This window comes from Herpailurus yagouaroundi, unplaced genomic scaffold, assembly GCF_014898765.1.
Source record: "Herpailurus yagouaroundi ecotype Mexico unplaced genomic scaffold, PumYag 29, whole genome shotgun sequence".
NCBI classification, from domain to species: Eukaryota; Metazoa; Chordata; class Mammalia; order Carnivora; family Felidae; genus Herpailurus; species Herpailurus yagouaroundi.
The window spans coordinates 96479872-96502736 of NW_024412377.1; the positions used below are offsets into that span (position 1 = coordinate 96479872).

Here is a 22865-nt window from a genome sequence, read left to right on the forward strand (position 1 = left end):
AAGAAAGAAAGAAAGAAAGAAAGAAAGAAAGAAAGAAAGAAAGAAAGAAAGAAAGAAAGAAAGAAGAAAAGAGACAAGACCAGACCTAGCAGGCTTGTTTCTAGAAACTAAGAAAATAACTTTAAATTTTATTTGAAAGGCAAAAAAACAAGAACACACACACACACACACACACACACACACACAAAGAAGACAAAAGTTGGAGGATTTGCATTACCTGCCTTCAAGACTTACAAGACAGTATGGCATTGGCAAAAGGATAAAAAAGATAACAAAAAATATTGAAAATATTTGTGAATATTATGTCATTATATAATGACTCAAACTAATGAGGGAGAGAGGTATAGATGAAATAAAACTGGCAGTATGTTGGTAGTTTTTAAAGTTTGGTGATATAAGGATCTGTGATACCATATTCTATTTTTGTATATATTTGATATTTTCCATAATAAAAAGCATCCAAGTTTATAAAAGATTTGAAGAAGGTTTCTAGTAAAGTGGTTAATATAAATATTTTTTAATTTTTTTTTTTTTAACATTTATTTTTTTTTTTTTAATTTTTTTTTTTCAACGTTTATTTATTTTTGGGACAGAGAGAGACAGAGCATGAACGGGGGAGGGGCAGAGAGAGAGGGAGACACAGAATCGGAAACAGGCTCCAGGCTCCGAGCCTTCAGCCCAGAGCCTGACGCGGGGCTCGAACTCACGGACCGCGAGATCGTGACCTGGCTGAAGTCGGACGCTTAACCGACTGCGCCACCCAGGCGCCCCGATTTAACATTTATTTTTGAGAGACAGAGAGAGATAGAGCATGAGCAGGGGAAGGGGAGAGAGAGAGGCAGGCTCCGGGCTCCGAGCTCCAAGCTGTCAGCACGGGGCCTGATGCAGGGCTCGAACTCACAAACCGCGAGTTCATGTGAGTCCATGACCTGAGCCAAAGTTGGATGCTTAACCGACTGAGGCACCCCGGCGCCCCTAAAATTTTAAATGACACTTGAATGATTAAGTTTCATTCATCTGTAGGATTGGCAAACTATAACCTGTAAGCCAAATAACCGTCTCTGAACTGTTTTACAGGCCAGTAACATAAAATAATTTTTACATTTTTTAAGGATTGCTTCAAAAAGAAAGAAAAAAAATTTAACAGAGGCCCCACATAGCCCACACGTCTAAAATATTTACTATTTGGCCCTTATAGAAAAGTTTTGCCAATCCCCTGATCTACAGAATCAGTTAGGCAGATCAACACAATCCTAGAACTGATAGCAGGTACTATCCTACATATAATTACATTTGTTGGATAACAAAAATTACAAATTTCTTTATAACAATGCTCAAATGAAATTTTATATATAAAAATTCTTTCATCTGAATGATCGTGTTCATATAGAAACATTCACATATGAAAAAATTTATGATTATATGAAAAATATAATACTATATACTAGCTCCCTTCCCTTTTTTACACTCATGGAAACATTTCTTCTCTTTCAAGTACTGTTATAATGGAGATCTAATAGGTTTCTATACAAAAGAATTTTCCTTACTATCTATTTACTTAGGGATTCTCATTATCAAATTATGTTTTTGTATCTTAGAACAAACACCATATGGAATATAGAGTAAAAATGCAACAAAACTCAAAATTAATACACATATATGCTAAAGTAAGACTTCTACTTAAATTTAGAGAAATATTTCAGAAGACGGTTCAATAATTCAGGGGAGCAGGGAGGGAGGTAGGATATGAATTCTCCTCAGCTGATGAATATCAAGCATCAAATATTCAGATCATATATGTAACACCAAGGTGACTATGAATAATGGCACTTCAGGAACTTTCTTTAATTGCTTTTGCTTCACTCAGGCACCTGGGTGGCTCAGTGAGTTAAGAGTCTGACTCTTGGTCTTGGCTCAGGTCATGATCTCGTGGTTTTATGAGTTCAAGCTCCACATCGGGCTTTGTGCGGGCAGTGTGGAGCCTGCTTAGGATTCTCTCTCTCCCTCTATCGCTGCCACTCCCCCCACTCACACTGTCTCTCTCTCTCGCTCTCTCTCAAAACAAATAAACTTCAAAAATATAATAATTGCTTTTGTTTCCTTATCGTTAGTTTAAAAAAATAATTACGACAGTATCCGTAAAATAGATTATTCTTTAAAGTTATTTAAATTTTTTTAATGTTTATTTATTTTTGAGAGAGAGCATGAGTTGGGTAGGGACACAGAGAGGGCAGGGAATCTGAAACAGGATCCAAGATCTGAGCTGTCAGCACAGAGCCCAACGCGGGGCTGGAACTCGGGAACAGTGAGATCATGACCTAGGCTTAAGTCGGCCGCTTAACCAACTGAGCCACCCAGGCCCCCCTATTCTTAAAGTTATTTAAATCTCTACAATACTACCTGTTTAGGCTGCCTGCCAAGATCTACTGCTTTAACTTCAAAGTAATAATAATAGTAAAAGATACCTATTTTTTACTTTAAGTAAATGTTATGTATGTTCAAAACTGTAAAAAGATTTATATACATACAGTTTAAAATATTATTGTTTCTGGGGCGCCTGGGTGGCGCAGTCGGTTAAGCGTCCGACTTCAGCCAGGTCATGATCTCGCAGTCCGTGAGTTCGAGCCCCGCGTCGGGCTCTGGGCTGATGGCTCAGAGCCTGGAGCCTGTTATCGATTCTGTGTCTCCCTCTCTCTCTGCCCCTCCCCCGTTCATGCTCTGTCTCTCTCTGTCCCAAAAATAAATAAACGTTGAAAAAAAAAATTTTTTTAATAAATAAAATATTATTGTTTCTTCCAAATATAAATGTTCATTTTTCCTAAAAAAATAATATAACCCGTCCTCAAAGTCAGGCTCAAACAAATTACAAGTTATCACTGTCTTAGGTCAACACAAGCCATCAAGGACAAGTATAGATTGGGATTCAGAAAAAATTTTAAGTGTGTCAATAAATAAAGCCTAATGTCATCCTCAGCAGCTTCTATATCTGCCCCTGTTCACTGGGTCCCCAGGTAAAAGAAAGCAAAAAAAACCGATCAGCTGGGATTACCAAGACCTGACCACATACTATAATATATAAAAATGGTGACAGGCTTTTGACTAAACATAATTGCTATTTGAAACAAGAAGCACAAGTCAGTAATGAGCTATCAAGGCAAGGGAAATAAAATTAAGTATGGTACAGAAAACATTAGTTATTAGTTCATAAACATTTCAACAAAACAGGCAATTTCTCAAGCTCTCTCAGGCTCTCTCCCCTCAGACACAAAGACTGCCATAATCTTACAATACAGTACTGGGACAGCTGGGTGGCTCAGTCAGGTAAGTTTCCAACTCTTGGTTTTGGCTCTGGGCATGATCTCACAGTTCTTAAGACTGAGCCCCACACAGGGGGTCACCCTGCTTGAGATTTTCTCTCTCTCTCTCTGTTCCTCTCACACTCGTGCACACATGCATGTGCACACAAACGGGCTCTTTCCTTCTCTCTCAAAAAATAAACTTTAAAAAAAAAAAGAAAAAGTTGGTATTAATTACTGAATACAGTTAGATAAGTAATAAAAGTTTAAATTCATTACTGATGCTGAATTCCCTTTCTCTTAAAATTAACTAAAATAAAATAGAATCAGGAAAATGTCATGTCAAAAATAACACACTCCTTGTTAGCAGGTTAAATTACTATGTTTTTGTGTGTGGACAAAATGTAGTCTTCTTAATTTATCAACTGGCACAATGATTAGGCAGTCTGAATTACTGATTTCTTTCCCTTAAGTTTGACTGCTCTTAGGCATATATTATTACTGAACTTGGCCAAGAAATAAAAGAATGGAAAAACAAAATAAAACAAGTTTTCACTTGAGGACCTCTTCTGCTGAGTCCTGGCCTAGATTTTCTACATAAATTTACATCTCAGTAGCTTTCAAAACTTTTCTGACACATACATTACAAAGATAGGGCCCTAGGAATAAGTTTCACCAAGGAGGCAAAAGATCTTCACAATGTAGACTATAAAATATTGACAAAAGAAACCGAAGACAACAAATAAATAGAAAGACACCCCATATTTGCAGATTGGAAGAATTAAAATTGCTAAGAAGTTCACAGTACCCAAAATGATCTATAGATTTAATGCAATCCCTATCAAAACTCAAATGGCATTTTTCACAGAAATAGAAAAGACATTGGTAAAATTCCTATGGAACCCAAATGACCCAGAATAGCTACAACAATCTTGAGCAAGAACAAAAAAGCTGGAAGCATCACACTTCCTGATTTCAAATTATATTACAAAGCTATAGTAATCAAAATATTATGGTACTGGCATAAAAAACAGACACACAGACCACACTAGAGAGCACAGAAATAAACCTATCTGGTACCTTGAACAAAGGTACCAAGACTTCACAATGGAAAAAGGGTATTCTTCAACAATGTTGGGCAAACTGGATATCTATGTGCAAAAGAATGAAAATGGACCTCTATCTTACACCATACACAAAAGCTAAGTCAAAATGGATTAAAGATTTAACTGTAAGATCTGAAACAGTAAAACTCCTTAGCAAAGAAGAGCGTAAAAAAGCTCCCTGACAATGGTCTTGCAATGATTTTTTGGACTTGACACCAAAATCACAGGTAACTAAAGCTAAAATCAAGTGGGACTACATCAAACTAAGAAGTTTTTGCACAGCAAAAGAAACAGTCAACAAAATGAAAAAGCAATCTACAGAATGGGAGAAAATTATTTGCAAATGATATACCAAATAAGGGGTTAATATCCAAAATATAAAGAAACTCATATGACTCAATAGCAATCAATTAATCAATAATCCAATTTAAAAACGGGCAAAGGACCTGAACATTTTCCAATGACACACAAATGTCAACAGATACATGAAAAGATGTTCAACATTACTAATCATCAGGGAGATGCAAATCAAAGCCACAATGAGACATCCTCTCACACTTGTTAAAAGACCATTATCAAAGTCAAAGGTAACAAGTGTCAGCAAGGATGCAGAGGAAAGGAAACACATACTGTCTGTGAGAATGTAAATTGGTACAACCACACTGGAAAGCAGTATGGAGACTCCTCAAAAAATTAAAAATATGGGGCACTTGGTGGCTCAGCTGGTTGGGAGTCTGGCTCTTGGTTTTGGCTCGGGTCATGACCTCATGATTTGTGGGTTCGTGGCCCTGTGTTAGGCTCTGTGCTGACAGCATGCAGAGCCTGCTTGGGATTCTCTCTCTCTGCTTCTCCCCCACTAGCACTCACTCTCTCTTAAAAATAAATAAATAAACTTTAAAAAATTAAAAAATGGAACTACCATATGATCCAGCAATTCCACTTCTGGGTATACATTCAAAGGAAATAAAACCAGTATCTCAAAGAGATATCTGCACTTCCATGTTCACTGTAGCATTAAACAGTAGCCAAGATAAGAAAACAACCTAAATGTCAACCGACAAATGGATAAACAAAATGTGGTATATAAACATACATACACACATACGTATACATACATATACATACACACACACATACATACACCATGGAATATCATTTGGCCTTAAAAAAGAAGGAAATTCTGCCATTTGCAACATGGATAAACCTGGAAGACAATATAGTAAATGAAATAAACTAAACATAAAAAGAAAACACTGCATGATCTCCACTTTTATGCGAAATCTAAAAAAGTCAAATTAATAAGCAGAGAGTAGAACAGTGATTATCAGGAGCTGGGGGTATGGAGGAAATGGGGTGATGTTGATGAAAGCATACACACTTCCAGTTATAAGATGATTAAGTTCTAGAGACATAATTCACAATATGGTGACTTTAATTAATAATAATGTATTGTGCGGGCAACTGGGTGGCTCAGTCAGTTAAGTATCTGACTTCGGCTCAGGTTATGATCTCACAGTTTGTGAGTTCGAGCCCCACGTTGGGCTCTGTGCTAACAGCACAGAACCTGGAGTTCACATCGAGTTCTGTGTCTCCCTCTCTCTCTGCCTCTTCCCCGCTCAAACTCAGTCTTTGTCTCTCTCTCTCAAAAGCAAACACTTAAAAATTTTTTTTTAATAATCATGTATTATATACTTGAAATTTGCTAACAGACTGTATCTTAGTTGTTCTCACCACAAAAAAAGTGTGGTAACTATGGGAGGCGATGGACATTAGGTTGATTATGGTAAATCACAATTTACAGACATTATAGTTACACCTTAAATATATACAATTTTTATTTGTCAATCATATCTCAAAAAAGCTGAAATAAAAGATTAGCAGGAGTTGTGGGCATACACGCATTTTAACTACAGTTGACCTTTGAATAACACAGGTTTGAACTGCACAGGTATCCTTATACTCAGATTTTTTTTGATAAATACAGTATAGTACTATAAATGGATTTTCTCTTCCCTACGATTTCAACATTTTTTCTCCATCCTATTTTAAGAATACAGTATATGATACATTCAACATACAAAATGTACGTTAACTGACTGTTTATGTTATTGGTAAGGCTTCCAATCAACAGGCTATTAGCAGTGAAGTTTTGGTGGTGTCAAAAGTTATACAAGGATTTCGACAGTGTAGGAGGCTAGCACCCCTAACCACTGTGTTGTTCAGTGGCCAAGTGTATTTAAAATTCAGTGAGCCAACACTTTACAAATACTTTATCCCCTTTTTTAATGTTTCTAAATAAAGTGAAATACTGAAATTTAAAAAAAAACTTTTTTTTTTAAACATGGAGCCTCTAAGAGATCTGTAAGATAACTGTCCCTAAACTGTTCCTCCAAGGGTGCCAAGAGGATCCACCATATTTTCTCCTTTCCAAAATTAAACATTATAAAAGATACCTTGAATAATTAATTCACAATCATCTTTTTTATTTTATAATCACTACCAAGAAAACCTCAGCCTAACCTCATCTAAACTAAAAATTCAAAATCAATTACTTCAACTCACATAGCATCTTCAAACTAATCAGAATTTCCAAAGAACAGTTATAATAGAATTCAGGAGCTTGGTTAACTCTGGATTCCTCTACAGCCTCTTTTTTGTCCAGGCAACCATATATTCACCTAAAAGCTAGAGTGAAATAAATGTTAATTCAGAAAGGTAATTCAGATATTTTAAAGAATTCTGTTAATATAGCAACTTGAAAAAAACTGACAAATGATTTTAAAATGGAGGAAAAATGTAAACTCAAAGAGTATTCATTTTCAAAAACTTAAATCTTCAGGTTTCAAAACACAGAATATGAATTTTCAAAGTAATTAAAACTAACTAACAAAACCTCTCCTTGGAGCTAACTGAACCAGTTGATGACTCATTACTATTATAATAAATTCATTATTACCAAGCTTAAGTGAATCGTCTAACACCAGCCAGCAACTGGTCTTTCTCTATTTCTCTGGTCACAGCTTGATTTCCTGCCCTCAGTCAATTTTATTTCAAACCCTCTCCACTATTCTCAAACCCTGGACATCCCACTTCATTCTCCTCACTCTTAACAGATGCCCTTGCATAATAATTCATAAAGAAAACAGGAAGAAGCCACTCAACTATGGGAACTCCACATTAATGTCTCTGTATCATATCTACAAACTTCCTTATTATCTACACCTATCCTCCCCTCCTTTCCTCCAGTTCCAGAAAGCTTTTCTCTTACCTAAAGCCACCCATAAGCAAGATCCATGCCCTTCCTATCTTCTGAGGAATCTTATTCATGATTGTTCTTTTCCTGGCAGAATAGTCAATTTCCGCTCTCTCCACTAAATCTTTCCCCTAAACATTTATATGTGGTTCAAATAAAAATTTAAAAATTTAAAAAATCCTTTGCTACAACTTCAAATCTTTAGCTCCTCCACTTCACAGCCAAACTCCCCAAAACAGTTGTATCTATTTTTAATTTCCATTTCTGTTTTCCCATCCTTTCCTCAACCTATTTCAGTCTTGAATCCAGGATCTCTTCTCTCCCTGAACAATCACATCCACACTCTTGGCTTCAATTACCATCTATATGCCAATGATTACCAAATGTACATTTCGAGTCAATACCTTTTCTCTGAATTCCAGATCTATAATATTAAACTATCATCTTTAATATCTAATGTGATGTTTCAAATACACATTAAAGACAAATGTCCACAGAATCGATGAGGCTCCTGTTTCTCCTCCAATCCCTACTAAGCACACACACACACACATAAATATTGCTACTCTTCCATTTTGTTCCATCTCAGTCAATGATACTACCATGAATCCATGTAGAAGCCTGAAATTCTCAGTATCTTCTTCTCTAATTCAGTGGTTCTCAACCAGGAGCCATTCTACCCCAAGGTGAGATGGCAAGGTCTGTAGACTTTTTTGTTTCTCATAAAGGGATTAGTGGTATCTAGTGAGCTGAAAGCCAGGAGTGTTAGACATTCTAAAATGAACAAGACACTCCTTGTGAAAGTAGGCCTGGATGACCTAATATAATCCATCACCACATCCTATAAATTCGAATTCCCAAATAAAGCTTAAATCCATCAATTTCTCTTCCTAATGTGAAGTGCTCTACAAGCACTTCATAATTCAAGGTATAATTCCCTTTCACCTAGAACAGAACACTACAATATCTTCCCTACATCTACCTTTACTCAAATTCATTCAGTGAAGTCTCAGAATCATAACCTTCATGAGAAAGAAAAAGAATCCCTGAGTTTGGCTGTTGCACAGGTAAGAGTCCTTATGGATCTAACACAACTAAAAACAAGCCCCCACCTGTTTGTTTGCGTTCCTACTATATTGAGGGTTCCCACTCAATAAAACATCTTCCCAGCCTCAAACAGCTCTCTGCTGGTATATTTCCTTCTGTGTCTACTTGCAGCAGCCTCACTGACTCAGAGCTCCACTTTTAACTGCCTTGTCTCAGTGCCCTCCACAAGCCAATATCTCAACTCTATTTTGTATATTTTTAATATCCCCTGCAGCAGCATCCAGTCATACTAAGCCGCCTATCTGGTATGACCAAGTTATTTCCCAAGGTATCAATTATTACTCTTGATAGCATTCTGGTTACAAAAATGTTTAGATTTCAAATAATATGCTCCAGTCCTATTTTTCCATAGACCTATATTCTTAGTGTGTAATCTGCAGAAGATGAAGTTTCCCAAAAATTACAGATATTCCCATACTTCCAAAAATTCTTGTGGAGCACCTGGGTGGATCAGTCCATTAAGTGTCCAAATTCAGCTCAGGTCATGATCTCGCAGATCATGGGTTTAAGTCCCACATTGAGCTCTGTGCTGACAGCTCGGATCTTGGAGCCTGCTTCAGCTTCTGTGTCCCCTCCTCTGCTCCTCCCCCACTTGTGCTCTGTCACCCTCTCTCAAAAATAAACATTTAAAAAGAATCAAACAAAACAAAACAAAACAAATGAATGGTTCCTCAACTAATTTATACGCCTCACATCTAGGTTTCTTATCTCTGTTAGTAGTCCAAAATCAAAGCAGTGGAAACATCAAAGCCTCCCTCTCTCTCCCCTATATTCAGTGATTCCACACATTCTACCAATTTTCCTTATGCGTGGTCTTTCACATCTTTCCCACTACCATATGCCATAATTGAAAGCTTCCATGCCTCTCATCAAATGAATTTAATAGCTTCAAAGGTAATCACCCGTCTTCAGGCCCTCCTTATTCCAAGCTCAACTCCACTATACCACAAGAACCATCTTCCCCAAAATGTCAATCTGTGCTATTTCTCTACTCAAAAACCTTCAATGGCATTCCACTGGGCACTCAAGACCCCAAACCACTACTCCATTTTTTTCACACTGGACTTCCCATTCACTTCATACTGTAGCAGAGATAAACAGAGGTAAATGATAGAAACCATTGAGCACACTGCTGGCAAAGAAAGCCACTAAATATTAGCTATTACTTTCACAGATCACCTGGTGTTATAGTCAATTATAAGAATGTCATCTCCCTACCTCTGATTTTAAACATCTTAAATTCCTCCTCTTTGTATTATTAGAGACAAAGGTCAAATCTTGGTTGTGTCAGTTACTAGCTGTGACCTTGAACAAGTTATTTAGCTTTCTAAGCCTCAGTAAAATTAGGATAATATCCATGTCATGGGGTTGTTGAAAAGACTAAATGATATAACATATGAATGCCTAGAAAAGGCATCAATAAGTGTTAGTTTTCTTTAAAAGTGTTCTCTTAAAGGATGAACACAAAACTAATTGCTTGCCTTCTTTCTCCCACAACTAGGCAGGTAGAGAGTAGCACTCAAAAAAATTTGCTTAACAAAATATATCTTTACCTTTCTGAAACAAATGCTTACTCCAAAAAACATGAGATATAAGAGATCTTTTTCTATGCTACTACGCACAGAAAAAGTTACTGATATGGAACCATACTTCACTAAATGATATATACTGACTAATGTAAATTATGTTATTAAATTTACTGACACTCAACATATACCTCGTCCACATGCAGAACTAGCAGTTACTTAGTTAGTTCCAATAGTTACCTATTATGACTATATAAATACATACAAAAAGATAGAAAGCTTCAATATTTATAAATTCCATAGAAAATGAGTCTGTATACATAATTAAAAACTCATAGTAAAAGATTCTTATATATTCACTAAATTTATACCATAGGCTTTTACATTATAGCATTGTAAGAGTTTCTTTAAAATGAGAAAGCAAAGAAAAGACAAAGAATGGAGGGAGGAGAGAAACAGTACCAAAACTTCTCAAGTTAGTCTTTTCACATTTTACTTTGCCTCATCCTCCCTCCCACTCATTTTACCTAATTGCTTTTCTACTTCATATTAACAGAAGAATGATAGAATCTATTTAATAAATAGTGCTGGGACAACTGGACTAACAGCAAAAGAATGAAGTTGGACCCCTACTTCATATCATATAAAACTCAAAATGGACCAAAGACCTAAATCTAAGAGCTAAAACTATAAAACTCTTAGAATAGCACATAGACATTAATCTTTGAGACCTTGGATCAGGCAATGGTTTCTTATATACGACACCAAAAGCTCAAGCAACCAAAGAAAAAGATAAATTGGACTTGGTTAAAATGAAAAGCTTTTGTGCTTCAAAGGACACCATCAAGAAAGGAAAAATACAAATCAAGAATGGGAGAATATACTTGCAAATCATATATAATGGTCTAATATTCAAAATATACAAAGAACTCTTACAGCTCAATAATAAAAAATACTCCAATTAAAAAATGGGCAAAAGATCTGAATACACAAATGAAAAGATGACCAACATCATTAGTTATTAGAGAAATGCAAATCAAAATCACAATGAGATACCATTTCTTACCAACTAGGATGGCTATAATCAAAAAGTCAGACAATAACAAGTGTTGACAAGGATGTAGATAAATTGGAACACTCATACATTGGTGGTGAGAATGTAAAATGGTGCAGCCACTTTAGAAAACACTGGCAGCTCTCAAAAAGGTATACATAGAATTAGCACCTAACCCACCAATTTCACTACTAGGCATACACCCAAAAGAAATAGAAACATGTCCATACAAACCTGTACACAGATTTTCATAGCAGCATTATTCAGAATAGCCAAAGAGAAGAAACAGCCCCAAAGCTGAGCAAATGATGGATGCATAAACAAAATACAATGGTGTATCTATACAGCAGAATATTATTCAGTTATAAAAAGAGACAAAGAACTGACACTTCTATGACATGGATGAACCTTGAAAAGACACTAAGTTAAAAAAGCAAGACCACATAATGTATGACTCCACTTATATGAATGTCTAGAATAAGCAAATCCATAGAGATAAAAAAATCAACTGGTGGCAACCAAGGGGGGCAGGTGGTAAGGGAGAGGAAGGTCAGGGACGGGGAAGGGACTGGTACCGGGTACATGTTTCTTCTGGGGACGATGAAAGCATACTAGAATTAGAGAGTGATGATCACTGTACGACTGTGTGAATATACTAAAACCGGAACTGTATACTTAAAAAGAGTGAATTTTATGATACAATGAAAGAACGATGACGGAATAAAAAGCAGCACAACTAAAGAATGAACCAAGTGCTCCTTTTTTGATCCAACATTTTCTATACATTTACAACATTCTAGACCTATGCTGGTTGCCAGGAACCCACAGATGAGTAAAACAAAGTCACTATACTCCCTTCAGGATCATTCTCCTTAGCCTACAGATGTCAGTATTTCTTAAAAGTGGAGCAGCTTTGAAAATGTAAAAACAGCAAAATGTAATCCACAGACAAGCCAACAGAACACAGATATTTACATTGTAAACTCTTCTAAATTACCTAAAATTTTTGGGGGGTAGGGGGTAAATATGCTTCTAATATTAGTGTTAAATAACTCATTGTTCCCCAATGCTGATAATGTCATTTTCCAAGAATTATTAAACAGCTTTATTTCATTTATTGGAAATGCTTTTTACAAATGTTTCTGATAGATCTTTCTGCATCATATCACTCTGATTGTATCAATTTCTCCATGACTCCTGGATTCGCTATTTTTGACATTCAAAAACTTCATGACGAACACAAACCTCCCAAAAGGAAATGCTTTTTGACATTTATGATAACCATATGAAAATGTGTTTCTCTAAAATAAAAATAAGTAACAGTAGAGTTCTCTAAACTAAGAAATCCAATGTTTTGAGTTCTAATCCAGATTTTTACAAATCAGAGAAAATCTGATTTCCTGATATGAAAGCTACACTTCCATAAAAGAAAAGCTAACAAAAATCAAAAAATCAAATTTAGACAGAAAACTAGGTTGAATAGTTTAAACAGTGCAAAAAAAGACATATTCTATTTAATCCAAAACATTAGATATTTCTGATGTTTTTAATACATTATTTATATCAACTTTCCAAAAGGTAAAACTAAAATCTATATTATTATTACCTTATCTTTGGCCTCAGGCAGTGTGATTTCTCTAGGTTCTAACAATGGTATTTCTCGAAAAGGTGGAACACATCTGACTATATCTGGTACATAGTGTGTATGAAACAATGGCGGCATTGAGTATCTTCTTTCACCTGATAAAGGCACTATGTGGTTAACTAGAGTTGGCTCTTGGTGGGGTGAATGGAAACGCTGCCGTTTACCGTCAAGAGGAAGGTTTTTTTCATCGCTTAATCTCCTGAAAACAAGCAATATACCTTAGTAATTAAAGATATAACTTTCTAATGACAGAAAACAATTAAAACCAATATTGACTCTTTCAGCAGGGCCACATTATTAGTTCTATGTGAATCTTAAAATATTCATCTGAGCACAAGAGAAGCCTTAGAAAAACACCTTAGGAAAAATGCATACTGATAATGTGTGTGTACATATGTGGGTGTGTGTATATATGTACACACATATGTATGTATATATATATATACATATATATAATTTATAGAATATATGTGTATATATTTTTAAATCTATACACTATACATATCAGGGTTAGTCTCCTACAGAACTATCCCAATATTTTATGTCAGCAGTTAAAACTTTGGAGGAAAACTTCCATTCATAGAAACACTGACAATAAAACCCAAATTCTAAAGAATGAGAATAAAATTAAGTGAACTGAGTGTTACATAGTTAAAAAGGGTCTTTAAGTCCACCTATATTCCTGTTCATCAGTTGGAAAGATCATATTAAAAAGCTATAAAGACACTGAACAACTAAAGAAATATGAAAACTAACTGCATTTCACATAACAGTATTGTATTAATGTTAAATTTCTTGGGCATGACTAATGTATTTTGGTTATATAGGAAAAGATCCCTGTTCTTAGCAGGAATGCACTGATGTACAGTGAAATGATGTCTACAATTTTTCACCATGGTTCAGGAAAAAAAAAAAGTAGGAATAAAGAGAAAGAGGCAAAAAAATCAAATGAAGCAAAACTTTAATGGACCTAGGTAAACAGCATACAGATGTTCACTGTACTATTCTTTAAATTTTTCTGGAGGCATAAAATTTTTCAAAATAAAAGCCAGAATGAAAATAATTATTTGTCTAAAAAAAGATATTTACTTCATTGATATATTAAGTTTGTTCATTCTGACAATACTTTCGGCCATGGGAAATGGTCCAACTACTGGGTCACGGCCATCCGAAGGTTTTTTATTTTAATACCCCAGTAGGATTACACCAACTCCTCTCTCCTTGACCCCCAAAATAAGTAGAACTCCTACTCACAAGTAAAAGTGTACAGTACTAAAAACCTAAGAGTATATTTAATATCTGTTAACATAAAAGTGACTTAGCTTTATATGCTGCTTCTCTTGAGAATGTCAATTTTAGTTTTTAAAGTACAACGATGAGCCAATGGAATTTGTTTTCATTTGTGATTCACAAACTGGCTATCCAGGCAATTTCAAAAAAATTAGAATCTCAATTAAAGCCAATACTTTTGGCATCATTATAAAGCCTTCCACAATGATAACTTTGAAGAACAATTCACAGTGCTTTGAAGCACAAGATCTAGAGCCGGACTACCTGTGTCCAAATCCTAAGTGTGCCTCTACCTGAATAACTAGTTGCTTAACCTCTGTTTCATCTTTCTCAACAGAAGAGGGATAACAGTACTCATCTCATAAAGTTTTGTGAAACTTAAATCATTTGTAAACTCCACAGAACAACGCTACTACATGAATGATCAATAATTCTTAGCTAGTGTTATTTTTAATCGGACATAAATTTATGGAATGTTTATATAGGCATTCAGCAGCTATATCTTGCAAATACTGCCAAACCTTATTTTAATAATCATCTCTAAAATTCTATTATAATTACTTTGTGGTACATCAATTTCTTCTAATTGGTTAAAATTAGTTGACTCTGACTTCTCTATAGAAAGCTTTAAACATGCAGAAATTTTTACTATAATAATATATATTACAGAACCTTAGGTGTGTAAGATTTAGATAAATTGAATAGTGAATTTTACTAGAAAGAAGATATTATGGGCTGAACTGTGTCCCCTCAAAATTCTAATGGTTGAGCAGTACCTCAAAATTTGACTGTTTTGAACATCCAGCCTTTAAAGAACTTAAAATGGTGTCATTAAAAGTAGGCCCTAATCCAATATGACTAGTGTCCTTAGAAGTAGAGATTAGGACACAGAAAACACAGAGATGCCCGTGTAGGACACAGAGAAGGCAGCCATCTACAAGCCAAGGAGGGAGGTCTCAGAAGAAAACAAACCTGCCAACACCTTGATCTTGGACTTCTAGCCTCCAGGACTGTGAGAAGATAAATTTCTGTGCAAGCCACCCAATCAGTTGTACTTTGATATGGCAGCCCCAGCAAACTAATTCAGAAAACAATCTAACTTAGTTAAAATCTCCATTAAAAGTAGTCTTCTGAAAAATGTGGCTTCATTCCATCTAAAATTTGCAATGGCAGTAATAAATCAACAAAAGTATCCCTAAAATTTTTTAAATTTAATATAAAAGTTTCAAAATTTTGTCACAGGAATGACTTCACAGGTTCCAGAAAATAAAATTTAGGGCATAATGTCCACACAATCTGAATACAAGAAACACTCAGCTACAGTTCAGAGAAATGCAAACTTTTCTTTTAAAATAATTAAGTACTTACTTCCTTCCTCGAAATAACGGAGAAGTTGAGGTCTGTATTGGACTGACATTTCCATATGTCAACTGCTGTAATGACACCGCTCTTGACAAACTACCAAAAACACAGAAAGAACAATAGTAATAAACATTTTTCCCTTAAACAAAAAAGCAATTTCATAAAAAACTAAATATTTCACTGATCAGAAAAAACAATACAATGACCTTTTTTATTATTGTTTTAGAGACAGAGCAAGTGAGCACGAGTGGGGTAGGGGACAGAGGGAGAGAGAGAGAGAATCTTAAAAAATTTTTTTTTTCAACGTTTACTTATTTTTGGGACAGAGAGAGACAGAGCATGAACGGGGGAGGGGCAGAGAGAGAGGGAGACACAGAATCGGAAACAGGCTCCAGGCTCTGAGCCATCAGCCCAGAGCCTGATGCGGGGCTCGAACTCCCGGGCTGCGAGATCGTGACCTGGCTGAAGTCGGATGCTTAACCGACTGCGCCACCCAGGCACCCCGAGAGAGAATCTTAAGCAGACTCCATGCTCAGCATGGAGCCCAACGTAGCAACTCAATCCCACGATAGGATCATGACCTGAGCCAATATCAAGAGCCGGTTAATCAACCAAATGAGCCACCCAAGCACCCCAAAAATGACAGTTTTTTTAACTTCAAACATTTCATGTAAAAATGAAACATATAAACATATAAAAATGTTCTCAATTAGAACACAAAATTTACAAATGATATGGGCCAAAATAACACCATACTTACTCTGTATTCTGAAAGTTGAACTGTGCATCTATAAGCTGCTGGTGTGAATAAAGAGTTGGTGACAGGGCGAAGAAATTATTATGTTGTTGATGGTTTGGGGTGAAAGGCGGGCGACCCAAAATTGAGTTTGGGAACATGCTCTTGTTCACTAAAAGTGAACATGTATTCTTCTACCTAGGATAGTTTTAAAAGACAAATTATTATATCTTGAAAATACTGAACTCAATAATAACTAATATCTATTATTTAAAACAATTATTTACCAAGTTATGAATTTTACTTACAAAGTTATTTCAAAAGTTTTAACAGATCTCTTAAGTCCCACTACAGGTAACCAAAAACTTGTTAATGATGAATTTTAAATCTAGATTAAGAATATCATGCAAATGATAAAAAAAAATGCAAGTTTCTAATTTCTGATGTATTTAACCTCATATCAACAGATCTTTCAGAAATCAAGTTATCACCACATACTCTGATAATAAAAAAGACACCACTCAGGACAGACATTTAATGAAGCCATACAGATTCTTACATTTATACCCAGTTGAATTTATTCAAAGGTATAAACCATAATATGACAACCTGATTCTTAGGATATAGATCTTACACATCTTCTTACAGATCAACTCAAACAAAGGAAGGAATCCGTACTAATACCTATAAAATTCTGAGATTTCCTTCAAAGTCTAAATAATTTATATAAAGGATGTCACATAAAAGAGAGCCTGTTCCACAGCAATGGGGAAAACATACATAACAGTCCCCCCTTGCCCACAATTTCACTTTCTGTGGTTTCAGTTATCTGTGGTCAACCATGGCCCAGAAGCAGATGATCCTCCTTCTGACATATCGTCAGGTCAATAGTAGCCAGCCTAACACTATGTCTTAATACACACACCATTCACCTCACTTCATATTATCATATGGGTATGTTATCATCTACATCATCACAGAATACAATATAATTAAGATATTCCAAGAGACGACATTTACAAAACTTTTACTGCAGTATAGTAATATAATTGTTCTATTTTATTATTAATTGTACTTTATAAACTTTATCGAAGGTACGTATATACAGGAAAAAAACGTAGTATATATAGGGTTCGGTACTACCCACAGTTTTAGCCATTCCCTGGGGGTCTTAGTATGTCTCCTGTGTGAATAAGCAGGGGAACTATTGTACAAAGCAATCAGAACCATTCACTGACCCAGGCAGGAGAGATTTATAGTTTGCAATGACTGATCCCAAAGGCTACAAACTTACAAAGAGTAGGGCAAAGTAACAAACAAATCAAGTATTAAGTAAAATCAACAAAGTGAAAATAGGATCCCCTGCCCACCCTCCCAATGCAGGCAATCAGAAAACCCATTTATGGTACTGGGAAAGAAACCAAATGACATGGTAACCAGAGAACCTATAATATAGTAACAGTTTTCCACGAAGAAAAAGTTAAGCCTGCTAGCAAACTACAGTAAAGTCTACTACTAAACTGCCCACCCATGCACACAGAGCTTCCAATTTGATTTCTAGGAACTCTCACTTAAAATAAACATTCAAGGATCACCATAAGAGAAAAAAGATCCAGGAATAAACAAAAGCAATTCCAAGAGCAAGATAAATATATTAATTAATTAATTAAAGCAAAAAAAAACCCAGAAACAATATACTGTTTAAAAAGCAGAAAAGGCTCTTCGAAATTATAAAATTAAAAGCAGAAACACTGAGTAGAAAGTTAAAAGAACACTGAGGAAATCTCTTAGAATAAAAAGGAAAAACTAGTAAAGGCAGAAAGGAGGCAGGACAAGAAGAGAAAAAAATATAAGAGAATCAAACTATATGGTCCATCATCCAACATAACAGAAGTTCCTGTAGAAGAGAGAAAACACACAGAAGGAAATTATCAAATAAACAAAACAATAAAATGTCCAGGACTGAAAAAAACCAATCCTGAGATTTAAAGGACCTAATGAGCACAAAGCGCACCTTAAAAAATGTATGTACCAAGGTATATTATGGTAAGATTTCAGAACATAAGGAAAAAGAAACTTATATTACAGAAGAGGAAAATGTTATAAATAAAGAGCTGACAATCAAAATGACTTTAAAATCCTCAATAGCAACAGAGGAAACTACAAGACAAGGAAGTTAGCGCCTTCAAGTCTCTGCAGGAAATGCTCTCAAGCTACAATTCTATACCGAGCCATACTATCACTGCAAGGGAGAATAAAAACATGTTCAGACATGTCAAGTATCAAAAAAACAAAACAAAACAAAAAACCTGGGATCTATGAAAAGGGAGACCTGCTGTAGGGCAGAGACAAAGTAATTCCCCAGAACAGTGGTGAAGGAAAGCTACCAGCTTAAATTAGAGCAAGAGGATGAAGGGTTTCAAGAAGAGACTCAAGGAGAAAAAAACTTAGAACTTTACTGGCAGTTTACCTGATGTATTTGACCACAGAGAGGAGCAAAAATAATCACACAAACAAAAAAGTAGCAAGTTAAAAAGAAATTACCTAAACACACACACACACACTCAAAAAGTCATATAAAAAAGGATATATAATCATTATCTATTTGGTTCTCACAATAACACAAACATTAAAAATATCAATCTAAACAAAATTGTAACATATTACATATCTATTTCATATATTTATTTAAAGATTACGTATATTATTAAAATATGCTATATATATTTACATGTTCATATACAGTACAATTTAATAAGGGAGGCTACATTAAGGTGCTGAATTCTAATTTTCAGTAGATGTCAATTTTAAAAACAAGCCATAGAAGTTTTTGAGGAATAACAGAGGAAAATAACACTTAAGCATCTAAAAGAAATAATAGCTGCCTCTGGGTATTGAGACCAGATGGATGGAAAAACTGGTGGAGAAAGCAGGATAGAAAAAGAGAAAGATCTGTGAAGAAACTAATAAATCACTCATACACACTTTGTTCCTTGCTTTTTTTCAATTTTGTAAGACTAAAGTTCCAAGGATGTACACAGATAATGAACGAGATTCACTAGGCCAAGATTTATAATGGATTGTGAATAAGAGTCGTGGGATCCCATCAGATCTCATCCCAAGTGCCCGACTCTCTAATCTGAACCAGAGACAAGGTGTTACCTCCAGAAAACAAGAGTTCATCAACTCCCTTCAGCAGGTCTGTATCTCATTACAGGATACTTTTTTTTTTTTTAATCATTCCTATCATAACTGCTAAACTGTACTCCCTGATTTTCACTGCTCAAAGGAAATGGAAAATATCTTGAACCAAGCAGGATTCTGGACAATCCTTTATTAAAAGTACATGTAATAATCACAGAATGCCAGATTCAAGACTAGCAACTAAAGCCATGTTCTAGCCTTTGTCTGGGTTCATGCTCTTTTCTTTCTTGACTTTCTTTATTCTGTTTCCCTAACCCAAACTCCCACAAAACATAACTCCTATTTCATAAGATTCATGAGAAAATAACATTAAATATAATTCATTAAATGAATTTTGCTTGATATTTCATTTTCTTGGAATACAGATACTACTGATCAAACAAGGGAAGGAATCTGTATTCAGAAAGCTAAAATTAAAATGTTCTATTTTCAGATTTATTTAAATCAATTAATAGTTAAAATTCTAGACACTTTGTTTACATCAATATGCTTATGTTTTTCCTCTGGACCCAAATAAAGCCCCATATACATGCATTAAGACTTGAAAACCCATGGGGCGCCTGGGTGGCGCAGTCGGTTAAGCATCCGACTTCAGCCAGGTCACGATCTTGCGCTCCGTGAGTTCGAGCCCCGCATCAGGCTCTGGGCTGATGGCTCAGAGCCTGGAGCCTGTTTCCGATTCTGTGTCTCCCTCTCTTTCTGCTCCTCCCCCGTTCATGCTCTGTCTCTCTCTGTCCCAAAAATAAATAAACGTTGAAAAAAAAAATTAAAAAAAAAAAAAAAGACTTGAAAACCCAAAATGACAAAACAGTCTAGACCTCACCTTATTTCTATGCCGTGACATGATAAGATCCAAAACAAGAACAAGTCAAAAGATGTCTTGTGGCCCACAAACACTCTACAAAGCTAATGACCAAATTATCCAAGGTTTAAAAGCTTACAGTGATTCCAGAACCAAAAGTTTACCTAAGGCAGGTATCTAGTTCAGCCTATCCCAAATTCCCAGATAAGCAACTGAAGCTTTTGGAGTTCCTCCAAAACAAAGTATCTGTCAGGTTCTCCTCAGTATGAATCTTGGCCCTGAAGTATGGCTTCAACAAGGCCAGCCCTCACAGTCAGATCATTCCTAGGGAATGTAACCAATGGCATTCACTGCTCCCCAACATAGGCATCCTGCATGACCATCTAGAAATCAGGAAGTAAACCAAAAGGCATGCATTTCAATTCCTCTTTCTAATATTTTTCTAATACATTTCAACACTGATTTTGATGAAGATAAATAATATAAATAATCCAAAAATAATCATCCATCAAAAGCAATATGAGGAATCATTTTTTAAACAGAATATAGAGCTTTAGAGTATAAAATCCGACACACCTATTACCATAGAATTAAAGAGACCACCACAAAATTTTGTATCTTTTTCTTTATATTCTGAATGAAAGGCTCCTTCAGTAAGTCTATTTGATGATCTACATAAAACACGATTCCACATCAACTGTGATAGCAGGGATAAGAAATTCTACAATAAAGAAAGAAAATCCAGATTATTGCTGGTATCTTATTTTCCTTAACTTTAAAGTTATTGGCTTCTCAATGCTTGTGACAATAAAATAGGATGATATAGGAACTTCTGAAGAAGTGTTTTAAAACCGTTGCATGGTTCTTAAGGAAAGAATCTTAAAGTTGCTTCTTGACTAAGGTTGACACAATGGGAAATTATATACGTTTATTTGTAAATAATCATACAGGAGACAAGGGTGTACAGGAGTGGTTTACAAAGTAATTCCTAGTGATACGGTATTTGGTCCTGTAACTCACAACCTGGAATTTCTGTCCTAAATTTGACTCTTCTCCAACCAATTAGAGAACTTTCAAGGTTACATAATTCCTTCCATAATCAGGATTCCAAGGAAAGCAGAATCTCCCCAGTATAAAAACCAAAAGCCAGAACTATGGCAACTAAATCAAGTTATCTGTCCACTTTGTCCAAATGCCTTTGACCTCTTAAACGCACTTCTTTTCTCCACAACGCAAAAAGTCCAAATCCTATATCCTGCTCACCCACTGTCAAAACTACTTGCGAGTTTTGAAAAGGACATTCCTTTTGATTAGGAATTAGATACCAACCCAGAGCTAAAAAAAAAAAAAATCTTGTCATGTGGTTTGAAATGGCCATTTCTTAAATGACTGATAAATGGCCTGTTCCACCTAAAGCCTGTATGAAAGAGCATTTCCAGACCAGACATAATTGGGGCCATCACACCAACAAAATAATGTTACTACCACTGGCTAAATATTGTGAGCCTCTTCGCTGTACATATTAAAAGCCTTGTGGTAATAATCCGTCCAAGCCAGAATTTACAAGAAGAGTATGTTACCTGTAATACAAAACACAGATTTAGTGTTCAGTTATGATCTTCCCTCACAAAATCACACACCACATATCCGTCAACAAGTTCCCATTTCGCCTTAGTTTTAGTTTCTCTGTTTCTTTTCGGTTCACCCTATTGGTATCCGCAATCTAAGTACGTAACTCCTATTTTAAACAAAGAGCTGAAGGAGAGAAAAGACGGTATTTGGATAATCAAGAAATTGTGAGACCCATAAACCCCATCGTGCTCTGGCCTAGGCAGATGACGAGTCTATCTACCAAGGCTGACCGGGAAATGAAGGGTACAACAATCTGACAGAGTCCTAGACTGAGCACTTCCCTGGAAAGTGAAGAACTGAGGCCCCTTTGATTAAAAGCCTTACATTTTAAATACTTAATCCAGATGTTTACCTTATTTTTTCACCACCCTCTGAAACTCCATGCAGGGGTCCCACCACGGTCTTCCTCTTTTGCTCCTAGACTGAGAACGGGGCGCGAGGAAAGGAAACGAGTGGAAAAAGTAAGCGGCCCTAAGTTCTTCAGAAAAGTGCAGCAGCCTTGGGGCCGCCCATACGTCTGGGACGCCTAAGAAAGATCGCCGGAACTTCCCACGCAAACATAACAGTGCGGTTTGAGGAAAAGTTCCCCGAGCCCCGCCCCCGACCTGGGCCTACACCATTGCGTCCCTTTCCGAAGCCCCCTAACTCACAGGTCTCCTCGGGGAAGGGCTAAGCAGGGCCTACTGGTACTGCCCGCCCAGGAGCTCCAAGGCCGGAGCAGCGAGAGCCCGGCGCGCTCGGTTGTCGCTTTCGCCGCAGCCAAAGCAGGTAGTGGCCCGCGTAAAAGCTAGGCCTGGCTCCGGATCCGGATCGCAACCTAAACCCCGGGCTCGGCGGCCGGGGAGGAGCGAC

At 36.1% G+C, this 22865-nt stretch overlaps 1 protein-coding gene across 2 annotated transcripts in view; it reads right to left on the bottom strand.

Annotated features, from left to right (window-relative positions):
* Nucleotides 1-22647, bottom strand: part of TENT2 (terminal nucleotidyltransferase 2) — a 73144-nt gene extending 50497 nt beyond the window's left edge. For both annotated transcript variants that reach the window (XM_040449891.1, XM_040449883.1), the window contains exons 1-4: nt 22366-22647; nt 16400-16573; nt 15646-15735; nt 12949-13186 (exon numbers count right to left, since the gene is read on the bottom strand). In XM_040449891.1, coding sequence (XP_040305825.1) covers nt 12949-13186; nt 15646-15735; nt 16400-16536 — 465 coding nt within the window. In that variant the 5' untranslated portion in view covers nt 16537-16573; nt 22366-22647. The remainder of the gene's footprint in view (nt 1-12948; nt 13187-15645; nt 15736-16399; nt 16574-22365) is intronic.
* Nucleotides 22648-22865: the final 218 nt, after the last annotated feature.